This window comes from Rhinolophus sinicus, linkage group LG02, assembly GCF_036562045.2.
Source record: "Rhinolophus sinicus isolate RSC01 linkage group LG02, ASM3656204v1, whole genome shotgun sequence".
NCBI classification, from domain to species: Eukaryota; Metazoa; Chordata; class Mammalia; order Chiroptera; family Rhinolophidae; genus Rhinolophus; species Rhinolophus sinicus.
In genome coordinates this window covers 108904640-108924577 of record NC_133752.1, presented here as the reverse complement: position 1 = coordinate 108924577, position 19938 = coordinate 108904640, and the positions used below count along the sequence as shown (strand labels likewise).

General features: G+C 45.8%; 1 protein-coding gene across 2 annotated transcripts; it reads left to right on the top strand.

Annotated features, from left to right (window-relative positions):
- Positions 1–542: 542 nt before the first annotated feature.
- AMER3 (APC membrane recruitment protein 3) lies at positions 543–16075 on the top strand. 2 transcript variants are annotated; one of them, XM_019719026.2, is made up of 2 exons: positions 543–1450; positions 6643–16075. In XM_019719026.2, exon 2 carries the CDS (start codon positions 6660–6662, stop codon positions 9099–9101), a length of 2442 nt encoding a protein of 813 aa, XP_019574585.2. In that variant the 5' UTR covers positions 543–1450; positions 6643–6659; the 3' UTR covers positions 9102–16075. The 2 variants fall into 2 exon arrangements, with proteins under 2 accessions (XP_019574585.2, XP_019574584.2); XM_019719025.2 differs by having other exon boundaries at positions 545–1450; positions 6640–16075.
- Positions 16076–19938: the final 3863 nt, after the last annotated feature.

Genomic DNA, 19938 nt, shown 5'->3' with positions numbered 1-19938 from the left:
ATAGTTCAACTGCAAGAAATGCAAGAAGGTGGGCTCATCCAAAGGTGGTGGGTGATGCTTGCCGGAGGAGGGGCCTGCAATGGAGTGGCCTCAAGGTGGCTAATTATAAAGAAGGCAGATAAATGGGTTATGACAAAGCCAGTCCAAACCAAAGTGGGATATCTTGCATGCCCAGGTTCTTTTTTTCTTTCTTTTTTTTTTTTGTTTTTTTTTTTTGGAGATGGGGACAGGGAGTAAGCCCATGAGGCTCAAAGAAAGGCATGGCCTCTGTCATTTGCCAGAGACTGCACCTCCTTTGGGCCTCAGCTCAACAAGCCTGGACTGGGTGAACCCTTCTTCCTGTCTCCCATCCCTCACTGCCTGCACTCACCTCTGTTGTATGGGATCAGCCTCCTCATCTGCCATACTGCCTGCCCCCCTCTCATGGGATCAGATACCTCACTAGCACTGATGTGCACTCTTGCCCCTCCACCCACATCCTCTCCCCCATGCTCCTGGCATTGCTCCCTGAGCAATCCTGGAGTTACTTAATCCATACTTTATTCTTGCCTCTCAGTGTGCAGACCCTCTGTCTTCAGCTCAGTGGGGAGAGTCCCCACAACATTTCTGCTCCTCCCCCAAGACTGCTGCAGGGCACAGCACCATCAGACCCCACATCGGGATTATACATAAGGGAACAGCCTCCTTCGTGCCCATTAATAATAATAATAATGGTGTCCAAGAAAGGCACTCTGTAAAGAAGCTTCTGGAAGACTCTGCCCTGCATCTGGAGATTGGCCTGCTCCTTCTTTCGAGCCCACTCCGAATCCTGGGTAAGACTGGTGACTAGGCCGCGTGTGCCCTATCCCTTCCGACAGGGTTGGGGTTAAATCTGCCCCTGCGCTAAGGGGTGCGCGAATAAGGGCACCCCCACCTGTGAGCTCTGAGGAGCTCGGACCTAGGCGCCGGAGTGCGGTGGGCGGCGAGAGGAGGCGACCCGGCGGCTGTCGGTCCCAGCAGCGCCAGCAGCTGGGCCTGAGGGATGCAAAACCGCAGCCCTGCGCGGAGGCAGAGACACACAGAGGCCGAGACCGGGAGAAACAAAGCTAGGCCGAGCGGGGTCCAGGCGGCGGCGGCGGCGCACTGGGGCGGTAGCCTCGGGAACAGCCTCCATCCTGGCCCCACGCGTGTCACCTCTCCCACCACTGCGCGGGGCGCCTCCAACCGCCTGGCTCCTGGCCGGGTCCAGCCCCGCCCCATCACCCTCCCGCGACTTAACCCTCGCCTGCCCGCCTGCGGCTGCGACTGCCCAGCGCGGCCAGGGGCGAGCCGACGCTGGTCCTGGTCTCTTCCCACTCGGCGGGGGCGCGCGACGCCAGGAGCTGGCCGTGGTGCTGAGCGCGCGCCTCGGATTGGGGCGCGGCTCCCTGCCCTGTTAAAGCCGCGTCTTGCCACACTCTGAGCTCCAGCGGTAAGTCGCCATGGCCCCGAGGATGTAGGCTTGGGGGGAGGGGGTGATCTGGCATTTTTGTGCATTCTTTCGCGTGATGGAAGGGCTGAGTGATGGAACTAAGGTCTACCCTCTCTCCACCCCGTTGTACCTGGCATGGATGGTTGGGGTCTGGAGTCTGGGGGTGACGACTCTTGTAGGTTCGGAATAGGGAAGGGAAGAAACACTATGCCTGCGGTTGCGGGGTTTAGGAAAGATCGGATAAGACTGGAGACCCATCTTTTCTCGGTTGGGCAGACCAGGAATACCCAGGGCTGCCTTACAGGAGGTGGGCCAGAACCTTCGCTCCCCAAAGGATCCTTTGTCTCCCCCGTGGGGGATGGGTGAATTGGTGATGCTTGCTGCAGATTCTATTTCTTGCTGCAGATGCTACTTACCCCACACCCACTCCAGACACAGAGGCTTTCCCGCCGCACAATGGCCTTCCTTTCATCCATCGGAGGGTTTTAGCTTAGACAAGGCAGCCTATGACAGAAATAAACTCTTGCCCTGTACATAGCTTCCCACGCCCACACCAATATCCAGGAAATTCCTGAGCAGGTCTCCCCTAAGAGGCCTCTGCTTTCTTATCACCCACCCACCCCTTTGTATGTCACTGCTTGTGATTTTCCTGGGTGTTGGGGGCGGGGCAGGGGATGGCACAGCAAATATCAAAACTATTAGTCAAAATTTTTATATCTCCAAACCATTTCTGTAGCATATCTGTATGTTGAGGTTTTTATTTTGTTCCATGAAACACCCAGTCACTTTCATATTAAAAAGGGAAAGAAAACCACAACAATTACCTTACAAAGGGAAAAGAGAATCCTAGGCAGTTGAGATAAAGTCAGTCATCATGTAGAAAAGCAGCCAGTAAAATTACTTCATGTGCTTAATTTACAATAAGTCTATATGCACGTGCATACTCTGTGTAAGGCACTGAGAAGGAAGGTGTACGCACGTGGGACGTCTCTGCCATCACTTTCTCTCCATTGGACCCTGCTCTGGCTCCTAACCTGAAATCTTGCCTCCACTCTTGTCCTTATTTTCCATGCTCATCTACAACTGGAGTAATCTGTTAAAATTGAACATCGGCCCATGTCACTCACCTTTGATGGCTGGTTCCCCATGGCACCTAGGATAAAGGCCAAGACGTTCCCTGCGACCTTGGTCAAGTGTGATCTGCCCCACCCACCTCCCTGTGTCATGCTATTGGCTTGCTTCTCTGCCTACCTGGGCCTGCTTTTAGATCTTTAAATATTCTCCCTCTCTTGCTCCTCAAGGTCTTTTCATAGGATGTTCCCTATGCTTGGATTATGCTTCCCACATCTTTTATGCCTGGTTGTCTTCAGCTGTCTTTTAGGTCTTGGTTTAAATACCACATCCTTGAATCTGAATTGATTAAATGAATACATGGTGTGGTCCCTGTTCTGATGGAATATGCAGGTTCATTTTAGAGACGAAAGACTCAGTCCAGGGTCTAGGCATCACTGGGACTCGTCTTAGAAAATGACTGGGAATTAAGAAAATCCAGACCAACATCCTGTTTAGGAAACTTAGATGTAAATATACGGCTAAGATTTCTCAAAGCGTAGATATTTCATTTATATAAGTAGAAGCTCAGGTCTACTATAGTGAGAATCCTGAACCTTACAGAAATTTTCAACCTCATTGGGGAGCAAGAAGACCAAGTAAGCACCAGAGTGAGCAGCTAGTGATCACTGAGTGCTACAGACAAGAAGGCACCAAGCCAGGGGAGGGACAAGTCTGCTTTGTCCCTGAGGGAGGGATGTGGCACATAGTTTCATGCTGGGCTCCACTGAGGGAGGATTGCAATGCAGATCATACATTTTTGAAGCTGAGAACCTGGACATATTTGGTCTCTGCCCGCAGGCAGTGACCGTGCCAGCATCTGGCTGTCCAGATAAATCCCACTCTATGCCTAAAAGTATCATGGAAAGTCACTGCTCAGTCTGTCTCCATTTGGGCAGTGGGCCCTCTGCCCCCTCAGGAAATTCCCACCCATGTTACATATGGGCCCACCTTTCCAAAGAGTCAGGCTCTGATAAAATATTTTAATGTGGAAACTGGACTGAATACACACTGGATTTCATATGATTGCTTCAGTATTTTGCAAGTCTCTCCTCTGGTTCATTGTTCTGGACCTTAGTGCTTATTGTCCCATTGTGCAAAGTGTTAAATGAACTTAGCAAACAGGGTTGACAATATTAGGGACACTGAATCCAGCCACTTATAGAAATGACAGCTATTTTGAAGGATCATTTTACAAATTCAGAGTGTGGTGAAATTTCCAACTGTTCATGATTTTAACTGTTCCATAAATTAAGAAACCAGTAGTTTTATTTACAAAGATCAATATCAAATAAACCATCTTTGTTCTTGTGGGCGCAATATTCTGTACCCAGTGAAATAATCCTTATCAAGCCTGGTTGGAGTCATTTCCAAGGATATGGTAAACAGAAAAGAATACGATAGAGATCTCATAATGAATATCTCCAAAATTTCTTGCCATAGAAATTATATTGTCTTCAATTACAATTTTTCTAAATTTGTGTGAGCTAAATTTGCTTTTGTCTTTCATTTTCATTATGCTTTCCAAAATTCATCATGAAAACACATTTATTGCTTGATTTTTAAATTTCCCATGAAGGGGAGTTTGAGCTATTGCTTCATAGAATATCTATCATGGTTAAGAGCATAGGCTCAGAATCAGACAGGCATGAGTTCTTATCCTATCTCTGTTATTTACCAACTGTGTGGCTTGAGTCAATCCATTGACTTTTCTAGATCTTAATTTCTCTTTTATAAAACGGGGGTTTTAATAATATGCCTATTATAAGGTTATGGGCCAAGCTCTCAGTGTGATTATATAGATGTAACCAAGACTCAAATCTGGGTACTTTGACCCCAAAACCCAGAGAGTAGCCGCTATTCTCTGTGCAGCAAAACCCACCAGGGCTGGGGGAGAACTTATCTAGGCCACAAAGGATTGTGGGGAGTAGAAATGGGGTCTGTAGATGCAGAGTGGGAAAGTTTGGTCCCATGCCACTTGGCAGAAAGCAGAGAGCAGCTTGAGGCACTGTCTTACTCTCCAGGATGCTGCCAGCAAGAGCTGAGCTGCAGAGAGAGCCAAGGCTTGGTTCTTTGGTTTTCCCTGGCACAGTGCCTGCTCCTTTATCCTCCAATTAAAAGTCCCAGGTGTCCCACTGCAGGGGCAGAAGTCCTGCTCATGGGTGGCAGTAGGGTGGAGACTGGTCAGCTTGCCCCTTTGAGCCTCTGCAATGACAGCTTTGTCACCCCTTCTCATACATTTGGCTTTAATGTTGCCTCCTGCGTTGTGAGGCAGCCCCTCTGCTTGCCTCTGAGTCCTCATGTTGAAGCATTTTGCTGACTCTGGTCAGCTGATGGTTGTCAAGCAGCTCTCTGGAGGTAGCTGTGAGGCTTCCTTGGCAGTGGGTGTGAAAGACGTGTGAGCTGACAGAGCCTCATGCTTTCACACCTGCTCCATTCCTCCCGCACAAGTTGTGGACTGAAGGGTAGTGATTTCAGGTGCTCCCTGTGGTGCAGTCCTTATGGAGAGTCAAAGAAACCAGCCCAAACTCGTCTCTAATCTCCCTGGCAAGACTGACAGAGGACCAACCTGTAGGTCACTCACTGCCAAGGAGAGGAAAACACTGGGATGGACTGAGCATGTGAGCTGGGTGCCTGTGAGGAAACAGCAAGGGAAAGTCGGGCAGTTCTCAGGCTGCCTTCTTTTGGTGCGGTTTTATGGGCCTCCAAACTCACCCCCAAGGCAAAATGTTTAAAGCTAGACCCTTTCTTCTCTCCCTCAAAGCAACTTTTAGCACAGGCCCCTAGCTTGTCTTCTGTCAACTCTCCATTTTCTTGTCTTATCCCACTTCTCATTGTTCCCCTCTCCTGGTATGAATCCAGGCCTCAGGGTTTATGACTTCTGGACTTCTGCAGATGCTTCTCTTTCTGTATACAACTTGACACCTCTTTCACACTTATGACTGCAGCCTCCATCTAGACCTTATCTACACACACAGCCCAGCCCATTTTAGTTGCCTCTTTTGAGTCCTCTCTGCTCAGAGTTCTCTCCTGATTTATTCTGTCCTCCACTCAGATGTCAGATGAATGGTCTTAGATGACCAACTTCTTTTTACCACTACTTCCAACCACCCGCTCACTCAGAAGATTTCCATAGCTCTTCATTAATCACTCAGGTAAGGCCAAACTTCTCAGCTGTGCAAGGATGATTAAGGTGTTAACTCTCCACCACCTTTCCAGTCCCACACCCAGGACAGACATCAATAAGGATCTCAGAACACTTTTCACTGAACTCAGACTGGGCATCAGAAACCTTCTCTGGATGGCACTCTAGGCATCAATACCTTTCAGTTAGTTTGTGCACAAAAGGTGACACCTGCCTGCTCTTCCAGTCCATGATGCACTGTGTCTGTCCAATCTGCCTATTCCTGGCCTCCTCTCTTGGGTCTCCCACCACAGTATTCTCTCTCGTCTCAGTGCTCAAGCTCTGCATGCTTGGGTGAGCCTTGCCTGATGGCCTCTGTGTAATTGAGTTTTGCCTCCTTGAACAGATGCAACAGCCCTGAAGGACAGTAGATGTGTCTTCCCCTTCTACTGAGGACCAAATGTATCCAGCCCGGGAGGCAGGCTTGGGTTTTTTGTTTTTCATTGGGCTTTGTCTCTTAGATGAAGGCAGCAACTTATTTATTGAATTCTCTGCTCTGTCCATTTAGAAGAGCCATGATACTTCCCCATAAGTATGTGGTGCCATGTGTAGAGTTCCTGGGCAAAATGGGAGTCTGACTTGGCCAGACAAGCTCTGAGAGGATGCTTGGGTGAGTCAGGAGACCACAGATACAGGAGCACCACACCCCCAGTCTCCTCTCATGTTGGCTCCTACTCTTGCCTTTAGTCATGTGACTTAACTTCTCTGGGCATCAGTTGTCTGTGCAAGCTGGAGGCATGAGCATGGCTGAGGGTCTTCCCATCTTCTCCATGGTGGATCCCAGTTTAGATGTCAGCTCAGCTCCAGCGCCACAGTGTGAGCAGGCACTGCAACAGTCTTCGAGAACCATAGGCCTCTCTCTTGGATACTAAGTGTCTCCTGCTTTTCTCCACAGCAGCTAAGGGCACTGGCAGCATGGAGTTGAAGAGAGGAAAGACGTTCATCAAATCCAGCCTGCACATGTCCCATGAGAAACCCCCAGGGCCAGCAGCCACTGCCTCAGCCAAGGAGGATGTAGCCCCCTGGTCAGTCTCGCTGGGAGGGCAGCAGCCGCCCCACAGTGAGAGGGGCCCCCAAGTCACTCCCAGCACCCAAGGATATAACAAATGCTCCAATAAGGGTGTGCAGCCAGAGCCTGAGGAGGGTGCCACAGCCCTCTATGGGGCCACCTTCAAACTAGCACGAAAGAGTAAGACCCACAACGACATGCCCGGGACTGACAGGGTGGCTGCAGCTGAAGGGAAACTGGTGGGCAGCGCGAGCTTTCCAGGGCCCTCTGGCAGCCAGCACATGATCGATTACCGCCACTTTGTGCCCCAGATGCCTTTCGTGCCCGCCGTGGCCAAGAGCATCCCAAGGAAGAGGATTTCCCTGAAAAGACCAAAGAAGTGCTTTCGGAACCTATTCCACATTCGCAGAAACAAAACTGAGAACTTGGCCTCGCTGGCGACCAAGGGGAAGAGCCTGTCCTCCCCCAGGAGCCCATCAGAGGCTGGAGGCCAGCTGGGCAAAGCCTTTTTCCCTTTGGGCAAGGGACCAGGGCTGGACGGCTTGTGCCAGGACCTATCTGATAGCGAGCTCCTTCCTGACTCTTCCTTCGACCTCTGCAGGGCCCTGTGTGAGGACGTGGCCTCGCTCAAGAGCTTTGACTCACTCACAGGCTGTGGGGAGATTTTTGCAGACGAGAGCTCAGTGCCATCCTTGGAGCTGAATGAGGGCGTGGAGAGCCCAGCCCGGGCATCGCAGGCCCTTGAGAGCAAGGTTCGCTCCTCCCAGGACAGTGCAGAGCAGCTGGTGTCTCCTGCCCAGAATGAAATGTCTGACTTTGCCAGGTTCTGGGACAGTGTGAATCACTCTGTGAGGCAACAGCAGCGTGCCCTACTGGGCCCATGGGTGGGGGGTCCTCAGGGAACACACACAGCCCAGCCCAGGCTGGATTCAGCTGGGCTTGCTGAGCTCCCTCTGTGCCCCTGCCCCTGCAGGGACCCTCCCAGCGGCTCCAAAGCCAGCTCCATAGACACAGGCACCCCCAAGAGTGAGCAGCCGGAGTCTGTGTCCACAAGTGATGAGGGCTACTATGATGCCTTCTCATCTGGCCTTGAGGAGGACAGGAAGGAGGCCCTGAGCCCAGGCACCCCTGCAGCCTCCTTCCCTCGTGACAGCTATAGTGGAGATGCCCTCTATGAGCTTTTCTATGATCCTGGCGAGGGCCCTGTTAGCCCGGACCTGGATGATGATCTGTGCGTGTCTGAGAGTCTGTCAGGGCCAGCACTGGGGGCACCACTGTCCATGTGCAGCTTCCATGTGGGGGCAGAGGAGAACTTGGCCCCGGCACCAGGCCCTGACCTGCTCAGCCAGGGCTTCTTGCAGAGCTCCTGGAAGGGCAAGGACTGTTTACTGAAGCTCTGTGACACTGAGCTTGCTGTCACCATGGGTGTTATCAACTGGCTCCGCCGAGGCCCTGAGCTCCGAGCCCCGCCCGCCCCAGTCCCTGGGGAGCCTACAACCCTACCCAGAGGACTGGTGGAGAAGCTGGGAACTGGCTCCGAGAAGAAATGCCCAGGTCCAGGGAAGCTGGAGGGCAGGGGAGCCCAGGCCTCAGACACAGGTGGAATCACAGTGGGCTCAGCACCCAGCAGGCAGGAGATGTGGGTGTGTTCAGGTACCAAGGGTCTGCTTGCTGGGGAGAGTGACGTCCTAGCAGGGGCCAAGCAGGGGACCAGCTCTCTGTCCAAGGACCCATCTCTGAAGAGTACACAGGTCTCTGGGGAAGAAGGGACACGAAACTGCCATGAAGGCTTGTTCTCCTTGGCAGGGTCTGCAGCCTCTGTGATAACAGACACTTTCAGCAAAAACAAGGTCCCAAACCCCTCTGCATGGCCTCACTCCCAGGAAACCAGGCCACCTGGAAATGTGGAGTGTCTCCAAGATCCCTGGAGACCAAGTCTTAGGGGAAGCACCCTGGATGCAGAGTCCGCCCTGACTAGCTCTGTGGCCCAGGTTGTAGCCCTGCCAATCCACCCAGATGGCCAACTCCACGCTGCACAACCCTTCAGGCAGGACACAGGCAGCAGGCTCTGCAAGCAACCTCAGGCCAGGGGCCTTGATATTCTGCAGCAGAAACAGCCTAACAGCTTCTCTAGAGTGGCTGCCATCTGCGGCCTGCCCTCCTTGGCCAGGCCATTCCACAGCCCACAGGATCAGCGGTGCCCAGGCCTTGTCCTGGACCTGAGCCGGCTCAGGGTGGAGCCCACCAGGCTGGATGCCCAGGTCTGTGCCTCTGTGGAGGACCAGCCTCCGCAGCTCAGCTCAAGGGCCAGGGAGCAGGCGGCACTCAGGGGTCAGCTGGATTTGTAGTGCCCTTCAGCCCTGCTGCCCAGCTGAGCCCCTGCAGCCACCTGCTAGGAATCGTGGGCCTCATTTCTAACAGCCAGTGTGAGGAGGTCCCCTCTGCAAGTGCCCCAGAAAGCTGCTGCAGGTTCCTGGTCCATGAGGGCTTCCTCTGCAACCAGCCAGAAGTGGGGTGGGGAACTCCCAGGCCAACCAGGGCAGAGCCGCCCCACCTGCATGATGGGTTTGCACTCCCCAAGAGCTGCATCTTTGTGGCGACATTCAGGAGAACCTGAGACCCACATCTCCATGTCTGTCCCTGATGTGAGGACTGTGTTGGGGGTGGGTAGGGGCAGCAGAACTCAGGCAAGTGGGGCAGGGCGTTTTATTGTGGAAGCATCCATGCCTGAACCCATTAGCTCAGCCAGACCAGGTACCAGGTAGCCTAAGCCCAAGGGCAACTGGGAAGCTCCAGTACTCTCAATGAGTGCCTCACTGATTTCCCCACAAGGAAATGAAGAGTCTGGTCCCAGTGTTGGCTGTGAAGTGGCCACACCTGGGTGCTCCTCGAACAGCGTGCCAGAGAGGAGCTCAACCTCGACACTGTTGGGAAGGAAACAGTACATATTGTAAACGGGAAATCGAGTGAGCCAATAAGTCTGCATAGGGGTTGAGAATAACGAAAGTGTGAGTGTGGCGTCCAAGGCTCAGGGGTGAGACACTGAGAGTGGGTAACAGATTGGATGGGGAGCTGCACGTGAGCTTAGAAGGATTTGCTGGCCCCATCCCCACCTGTGCTCCACCCCCAGAACAAGCAGCAACGATGTACTGGGAGCCCCAAAGGGCTTCCCCATAGGAATAAGAAGCAGGACCAGCCCCATCTCAGCAAAAGCCTTGAATCAGCAGAGGCCATGTGTTACTGTGCAACCTGCTCCTGGCCAACAGATGTTCGTGAATTCTCTGTCATAAATCATCCCCTGCAAACAATAATTTCCCCAACTTGCACTTTCTAACGGAGCCATGGACAGCAAAATGTTCTTTGGAAAGAACTGATCGATTCTGCTATTTGCACCCTCTATACTTTCAGCATCCCTGCCTCCCCCCTTCAAGAAAACTTACATTGAAGGGGCTGGTTTCATCCCTCCCTAGCCACAACACATACGCAGCACCAAACATTCAGAATTGTGATGGGAAAAGTGGCCCATACCCTCAGGAAGGGCAAACATCCATGCTGGCCAGTGTCAGGACAGGAGGTGGAGCAACAGACTGCCTGTCAAGGTCCTCTGTGATGACACACTACAGTGAGACGTGAAGGCTGGGATGCCACAGGCAGCCTATGAAACCGTTTCTACAAGAAAGGTCAGCAGCAAAGGGGTAGGTCAGGGGATGGGGAGGGGACTGCACACTGAGGGATGCCGCCTGACAGCTGGGCCCAGCCTGGTGCCTCTCCTGGCTGTCTCAGACTCTGTTGCAGGTGAGAAAATGCTCCACAGCCCCGAGTTACAACTGCTTGCTGGGGTCGACTGTGTGCACGACACAGGTAGCCCCTGTAGGTGCAAAAGCTTGTGGCAAGGTCCCTGAGCAGGCCCATCCAAACCTGGACACAGAGGAAGGTCAGAGCAAGCCTTCCTGGGAAGCTACACTTGATCCGTCCTCTCAGGCCCGCCACAGATGACTCCTACAGTTTACTGAGCACAGCTGAGGGCAGGTGGCACACAGCATTTCTCGCCTCATCCCTGCATCAGCCTGAGTGCAGCTGTCACCCTCATTGCTCAGATGTAGAGATTGAGGACAGTGCTGATGTGACTTGCCTGGGGATGCCCATGGCGAGTGAGTGGGGTTGATGGGGTTTAAGACTTACCCATGACTCCACAGGCTCAGCACTTCACCAGGCTCTAGCATGTCTCTCGCTGACTTCCTGCAGTGAACACCTCCCCCAAAGCCTTCATTGCCCCCTTTTTCAAGGGCACAGATGTCTGAGCACCCTCTGGGTGCCAACCTTGTGTCTACCTGAAAGCGGGCTTAAAACCCCCGGGGGTAAGGGGCACCCCTCACTTTATCACAGACCTGTAACTTTGTACTGCAACTGAGCAGAGCAGATATTCAGTAAATACTTGTTGAATGAATGGAATATCAAAAGGTTGTGCATGGTTTTCTGACTTCTTATCGACCGTGAACCTTGTGTCTAGAGAATGTCAGAGTTAAGGTCTCCCCTGGCAGAAGTTCTGATGGCGTTTTCTTGATGTGACACTGACTGGTGATGATGGGGAAGAATCCAGCCAGGCCAAGAGCACTGCGGAGGGCAGGAGCCAAGTGGTCTAGGCACAATCCGGAGGGGCCTAGGGTCAGGAAGGCAGGACAAAGGGGACCCAGGACCATGGCAAGGCATGGTCTGCAGTGACCCATAGCAGGTGCCTACCTGGGAAGAACTGCTGGCCCAGAGACTCGCAATCTGGGGAGCATCTTTGGCAATCCTGGGGATTAACATTCTCAGCAGTCTGGGGGGAGGTGCCAGCAATGGCCTGCTAGGCACCTTGATGGGAGAATGGAGGAAGGCAGTGTGACCTTCCTCTTGTTTCTAGTGGGTCTGAGGCTCCCTCAGCCCATCTCTCTCTCCAACACCCCCCCCCCCACCCAGGCTATCCTCCTCTGCAAGAGGGGTCCAGGCAGTGCCAGTCTGACTGGGCTCTGCAGTCCTCAAGGACATCCTCAAGGTGACTCACGGAGGGGAAAGAGGGGAACTGTGGAGCCAGCTACTGGGACAGGCACTTAGCCCAGTACTGGGAGTGGAGGAGACTTGTCTAGGGCATTTTGATAACTCTGGTCATTTCTAACCCTCTCATTCATACATGGTAGAAGTTATAGGTTTTGTACTGTGTGAAGTGAATCCTATGAAGTAGGTCCAGTTGTCCTCAGCTGTCCCACAGAGCCTGAGTGGGTCCCACAGTGGTAAGTTGGGGGCTGCGGTTGACCCTGGAGCCTTTGTGTTACGTGCCTTCCAACCTTCCAGGGTTGTGCTGGGAACTAGAAGATGCTGGGTGGGAGCTGGGCAGCCCCCAGCCTGCTCTAAACGGTGGGGCAGCCCTGGTCCCTAAAGCAGAATTGCTGTGGGTGGGCCAGGAGCATGAGGAAGACAGCGTAAGGGAGGTGCCGAAAAGGGGTGAGGCCAGACATGCTGGGGAAGAGCATATGAACCACATTGGGGGTGCTGCTTACCTTACCTGGTTTCTTGTTTTATTTATCTATTATGTTTTTTAATGGACTAGAGATGCAAAACTCAAAAGGCACAGAAAGGAAAACAATGAAAACTAAGTCTCCTTTCCTCTTTCACCTCCTGTTGTTTTGATGATAAAATTAATTCCCATTTTGTACAACCAATCGAAACACTGTGAAGGGCTCCGCCTCTTCCTCCTTGTCCTTGAGTACTGGCTGTGCCCTCAGAGCCTTTCTATGTTCCTGACATAGACATACATGAACTTGACCTGTTTTACTGCACAGCATATTGCAGACATCTTCTTGGCAGGCTCCAGCAGACGGCAGTTTCTCTATTCTCTTGAACAGCTGCACAGCAGTCTCCTTCATAGCAATTAATTTAAACACTCTCCTGTTGATGGATATTCAAGTTATTAGCTTGGTGCAAAAGTAATTATAGTTTTAGTAATTATTTTTAACCTTATAAACCACAATTACTTTTGCACCAACCTACTATTTCCCATTTTGCTGTTATAAACAATACTGTTCTCATTCTTTTATTCTCTTAAATGTTCTGTTTTAAAGTCCTCTTCAAAAATATAAAATGACACTTACCTCAACAATGGAAAGATGCATTTTTTAAAATGCATCCTGAACAGTGGGTCCTGCGCCTATGTTCCCACCTCACTGCCCCGCTGTCTTCAGGCCCTGATGCTAATGTCCTGGGATCCAGGCTGATACAGATATAGCACACGCCCAAATATTTGGTAGAGGAAAGGTGTCTTTTGTTGTTGCTGTTGTTATATGTAAGACCTTAGAAGTTGTCATTTCCATCCTTACAACAACAAAAGCTAGACAAACTGAAAATCTATGACTTTTCTTGACTCATCAGAGAACTGAGGCTGCAGGGCAAACAACTTCCCTGAAACATGGAGAGACAGCTGCATCCTGAGAAATACAACAATCAAGACCTGGGCCAGAAGCTGCAAGATGCCCCAAATTGGTAGGAACAGTTAAAGAGTAATTTTGACAAATTGTTTCAGGCTAAGTAAGAATCTGGGGGGCTGCATAGTTATAGGGGGGCCTACACTTTTGTAGGCTTTTCCTCCAGGCGCCATACTATGTTTTCAGGGTGAGGATAGAAAAAGATCCCCTTGTGGGCCTGGCAGAGGGAGAACAAGAACAACCATTGTGAAACCCTCCAAACCTTTCTTCCTAACGGATCTACCTCACAAGGGAGGGACTTCTCCAGAAGGCTATTCTAAAGCCAACTGAAGGAAGGGAACGCAACCCCATTCCAGTCCTCTCAAGCCTTCATGTCTCATGTAAGGTAATAAATAAATAAATAAATAAATAAATAAATAAATAAATAAGCAAGAGATATAAGTCAATTAGGAGAGGACTTTAAGGAAACAAATTGGAAATGGTAAGCCAGAAGGGACTAGGGCTTCTGAAGGTTTAACCCTACCCCTCAGGCACAGGCTTACAAAACACTGAAACTTAATTAGAATCTTAGAAGATAAGGGGACAACCCTCTCCTCCTTACCCCACCCACTCACCCTATCACCACACTAATAAGGCTCTAGTTAAAACAGTGGATTACAACTGAAACAGAAAAAGATTCTCTCTAAGGACCAGAACAAAAGAAAGCCACAAGAAGAGAGGAAAAACTAAACCCACTACAGTAATATCAAGCCTCTGGTGCCTATATCTATGACAAATACTAAAACAGCCCAATTCTTAGCCAGATTAACATAAATCCTTATACTAAAAACCTATTTACCTCAGTATCTATTACCCTACATAACATTTCTGGATTTCAGCTGAAGATTATAAAGCCTGCTAAAAGCAAGAAGAAACAAAGTCTGAAGGATAAAGCTATCATCACAACTAGACTCACAGATGTTGGAATTATCAGATAAAAATTATAAAATAAGTATGATTAGTATGTTTAGAGCTTTATTTAAAAAATTAGATAACATGCAAAAAAAGGTGTTAATACAAGTTGACAGGAAGGATTCTAGGAAAGAAATCAAATGAAAATGCTAGAAATTAAAAACATTGTGAAAAAAAAAAAATAAAAACATTGTGACAGAAATGAAGAATTCCTTTCATGGGGTTATCAGTAGATTCAACATGGCTGAGTAACTAGAAAATATCTGGAGACAGATGAAAATGAAACTCAACATACAAAAACACATGGGATGTAAGAAGGAAATGAATATCTGTAATGCATACATTAAAAAAGCAAGAACACAGTTTCTTAATCCAGTCGTCTACCGATAGGCATTTTGGTTGTTTCCATGTCTTGGCTATTGCGTATAGTGCTGCAATAAACATAGGAGTGCATAAATTTTTTCGAATTAGAGTTTGGATATTTCCAGATAGATACCTAGGAGTGGAATTGCTGAGTCATAAGGTAGTTCCATTTTCAGATTTCTGAGATACCGCCATACTGTTTTCCATAGTGGCTGCCCCTAAAGAAAAAAATAAATGAACTAACCAGAAACAGTCTCAGAGACATAGATGAAAAACTGAGGGCTGCTAGATGGGAGGGGGGCTGGGGATAAAGGGGAAGGTGAGGGGATTAGAAAGCACAATTGGTAACTAGAAGATTGCCAAGATTGCCAACTGTATCAGAAGTCAGTTTGGGGAATGTAATCAATAATGTTGTAAAGATTTTGTAGGGTATCCGATGGACACTTGTCCCATTTGGGAGACCACCTCAGGGATGATGTAGATGCCTGATCACTGCACTGTACACCTGAAGCTGAACAATAATGAATGTCAACTACAAGTTTATATATATATATAGTTACAAGAAGTGGAGTACCGCATTAGGAAGAGAGGCAGTGGAAATGTAATGGCTGTATGCGATGTCAGAGGGGTAGTAGATGGGGGGAGGGAGGGTATGACTGTGTTAGGGGTATAAATGATAAATGTTTAGCTATTACATTGTTTTGTACACCTGAAACTAATTAAAAATAATAAATAAATAAATAAATAAATAAATAAATAAATAGAAGTAACATGTCAAATTGATAACCTAATTTTATATCTTAAGGAACTAGAAAAAGAAGAGAAAACTAATCCAAAGCCAGAACAAGGAAGAAAAACAAATAAATAAAAGCTTAGTGTGGAGATAAATAAAATGGAAACTGGGAAAACAATATGAAAAAGTCAATAAAACCAAAAGTTGGTTCTTTGGAAAGATCAACTAAATTGAAAAATCTTTGACTATATTAACTGAGAACAAAAGAGACAAAACTCAAAGTACTAAAATCAGAAACAAAAATGGGGATATTGCTACCAATTTTACAAAAAAAGAAATTATAGAGAATGCTGTGAATATTTATATGTCAACAAAGTGGATAATCTAGGTGAAATGGCCACATTCCTAGAAACATATGTTTACCAAACTGGGTCATGAAGAAACATAAAAGCTGACTAGAAGAACTAGTAAGGAGATTGAGTCAGTAATTTTGGATTACACAACAAAGATTAGCCCCAAACAAGATGACTTCATTGGTGAATGCAACCAAACATTTAAAGATTTATTTGACCCTGTTTACCCTTATGTACCACCCTCCTCCCCCCTTACCCTCTGGTAACTACTAAACTATTGTCTGTGCCTATGAGTTTTTGTTTCTTTATTTGTTTGTCTTATTCCTTTGTTGCTTTCAGAACTAACTCCGGGTGGTGAACACAAAATGTGATATGTAGATGATGTATTATAGAATTGTACACTTGAAACCTATGTAATTTTCCTAATCATTGTCACCCCAATAAATTTTAATTTAAAAAGAAAAGATTTAACACTAATTCTTTTCAAACTCTTCCCCAAAAATTGAAGAGGTGAGAAGCATTCCTAACTCATTCCATGAGGCCAGCACTGCCTTAATACCAAAGCCAGAAAAGGAGGTTACAAGAAAACTACACATGGGGCCAGCCCAGTGGCTCAGGTGGTTGGAGCGCTGGGCTGCTGTGGGCTGCTGTGGGTGGCTGACCGATGACTGGCAACCGACTGCCTCAGCCAGGGGGAACGCAAGGCTCATAATACCAGCATGGGCCAGGGAGCTGTGTCCTACACAACTAAACTGAGAAACAACGGCTGGAACCAGGAGTGGGGGCCGGGGGAGGAGGCAGAAGAAAGGGGGGAGAAAAAAAGGAAAAAGAAAACTACATACCAGTATTCTTTATAAATATATAGATACAAAAATTCTCAATAAAATACTAGCAAACTGAACTCAGCAGCATAGTAAAAGGATTACATACAAAGACCAAGTGAGTATTTCTTCTTGATGATTTAACATACAAAAATCAAACAGTGTAATGCATCACATTAATATGATGAAGGGAATAAAAGCACATGATTATCTTAATTAATGCAGGAAAAACACTTGACAAAATCCAACATTCTTTCATGATAAAAAATACTCAGTAAACTAGAAGGAAAATTCCTTAACATGATAAAGCGAATTTATTAAAAACTCACAGCTAACATCATTCTCAATAGTAAAAGACTGGAAGCTTTCCCCCTACGGTCAGGCACAAGACAAAGATGCCCATTTTCACCCCTTCCTTTCAATGTAGTATTAGAAGTTTTAGCCAGAGCAATTAGGTATAAAAAGAAAAATAGAATGTATCCAAATTGGAAAAAAATTGAAATTATTTCTGTTCACGGATGACATGATTTTATACATAGGAAATTCTGAAGACCCACAAGAAAACAGTTCAATCCAATAAATTAATTAAGCAAAGTTGCAGGATACAAAATCAGCACATGAATATCATTTCAATTTTTATACACTAACAATGAACAGTCAAAAAAAATAAGAAAACAATTTCATTTGCAAAGCATATGATAATGGAAGGAGAACTGACTATGGGTGGTGAACACATAATGCAATATATAGATAATATAGCATTGTACACTTGAAACCTATGTAATTATGTTGACCATTGTTACCGCAATAAATTTTAATAAAAATTACTTGGGAATAAGTTTAACCAAGGAGGCAAACAAATTGTACACTGAAAACTACAATACATTGATGAAAAAATTTTTTAAATAAGTAAAAATACAAGTAAGTAAATTAGTTTTTACAAATCTGTTTTTACAAATAAGTAAATAAGTTTTTACAAATTTGTTTTTACAAATAAGTAAAAACATATCCCATGTTCATGGATTGGAAGACTTAATATTGTTAATATGACAATACTGACTAAAGCAATCTGCAGATTCAATACAATCCTTATAAATATCTCAATAGCTTTTTTTTTTGTTTTGGGAGAAATAAAAAAAAAAAATCCTGAAAATTTATATGGTCTCAATGGACATAAATAGCCAAACAATCTTGAGAGAAGAAAACTGGAGAATTCACACTTATTGATTTAAAAACGTACTATTATACAATGCTATAGTAATCAAAACTGGGTGCTACTGGCTTAAGGACAGACATATAGAACAATGGAGAGCCAAGAAATAAACCCTTACATATTTGGTTCTCCTTGACAAGGGTTCCAAAACCATTTAATGGAGAAAGGATTGTTTTTTTCAACTAATGATTTTGGGAAAATTAGATATCCACATACAAAAGTATAATGTTGGAGCCTTACCTTATACCCAAAACAAACATTAACTCAAAATGGATCAAAGGTCTAAATATATGAACTAAGACTATAAATATATTAGAAAAAGACATAACGGAAAGTCTTTATGACATTGGATTTGGCCATAATTGTGTATATATGACACCAAAAAGCACAGGAAACAATAGAAAAAAACTGAGAATGTAGACTTCATTAAAATTAAAAACTTTTGTGCATCGAAGAACACTACCAAGAAAGTGCAAAGAAAACATATAGGATGGGAGAAAATACTGTGAAATCATGTCCAGTAATGGATTAAAATTCATAATATATAAAGAACTGCAACTCAACAATGAAAAGATAAACAAATCAATTTTGAAATAAGGCAAAAGCCTCAGACATTTCTTCAAAGAAAATATACAAATGGCAAACACACAAAAAGATTCCTGACATCACTAATCATTAGGGCAATGCAAATCAAAATCACACTGTGATATTACTTTACAACCATTAGGTGGCTAATACATACTATATATATATCCCGTATAATACAATGTGGTATAAACATACAATGGAATACTATTCCACTTTAAAAAGAAATAATTCTAATATATATTACAATATGGATGAACTTTGAAAACATTGTGCTAAGTGAAATAAGGCAGACACAAAATGACAAACATTGTATGTTTCCACTAATATGATGCACCCAGAGTAGGAAACTTCATAGAGACAGAAAGTAGAATAGAGGTAACCAGAGACTGATGATGGTGGGGAGGGAAGAATGGTGTGTTATTGTTTAATGGGTGCAGTCTCTATTTGGAATGATAAAAGAATGTTCTGGAAATATATAGTGCAATGATTTAACAACGTTGTGAATGTACTTGATGACACTCAAGTGTATGCTACAAATGGCTAAAATGGTAAATTTCATGTTATGTATATTTTACCACAATAAAAAAAGAAAGCAAAAGTAAAGAATCAGTGAGTTTGAAGATAAGTAATTGAAACTTCCCAATTTGAAACATAAAGAGAAAACTAACTGGAAAAAACCCCAGAATAGAACATTTAAGAACTGTGAGACATATAAAAAGGTATACATGTAATTGGCATACCAAAAAGAGCAGAAAGAGAATAGGGCATAAAAAGTATTGAAGAAATAATGGCTAAGAGGTTTCCAAAATTGACAGACACCAAACCCCATATCTGAGAAGTTCAGGGAATACAAAATAGGACAAATACCACACACACCCACACACACACCCACCCACACCCACACACACACACACGCACGCACACACACACACCTGTACATATTATATTCAAATGGCTGAAACCAAAGACAAAAAGTTGAAGAAATCTGGGTGATAGAGGATGGACACCTTAACTACAGAGGATTAAGAATAAGAATTTGAGTGAATTTCTCATGAGAAACCATTAAAAAACGTTAAAATAAGTTTTTCAGACAGAAGGAAATTGATGTAGTTCAAACACTTTGATCTACATAAAGAAAGGAAGAGCATCTGAAAATAAATGAATAAGAAAAATAAATTATTTTAGTTTTTGATTCTTACTTGATCTAAAAGATATCTGTTTAAAGCAATAATAGTAACAATGTATTGGGTGTTTAGACATATGAATAAATTACATGAATAATAGCTATGTCACAAGGCACAGGAGGGAAGAATTGAGCAAACTCTGTTATTAGATTGCTGCAATCCACATGAAGAGTGTAATGTAATTTAAATGTGGACTTAGATTATTTTAAAATGCATGTTGTAAACCCTAGGGCAACCACTAGAAAAGAGCTTAAAATGTGTGTAAATTATATGTTAAGATGGACACAAAATGGAATAAAATGATACTTGAAACCAGAAAGGGCAGCAAAAGTGGGGGGAAAGCTGCAAAGAACAAATGCAATGAATAGATACACTTACCAAAAATAGTGGATTTTACTCCAATTCTATCAACAATCATTTTACATGTGAACACCAGATAAAAGAATGAGATCATGATATTGGATTTAAAAAAGGATCCACCAACATATTTTCTACAAGAAACTCACTTTAGGTCAAATATT

What these genes read in the sequence shown, in the direction of transcription:
- AMER3 (XM_019719026.2), top strand. Translation starts at nt 6,660, where the DNA reads ATGGAGTTGAAGAGAGGAAAGACGTTCATCAAATCCAGCCTGCACATG.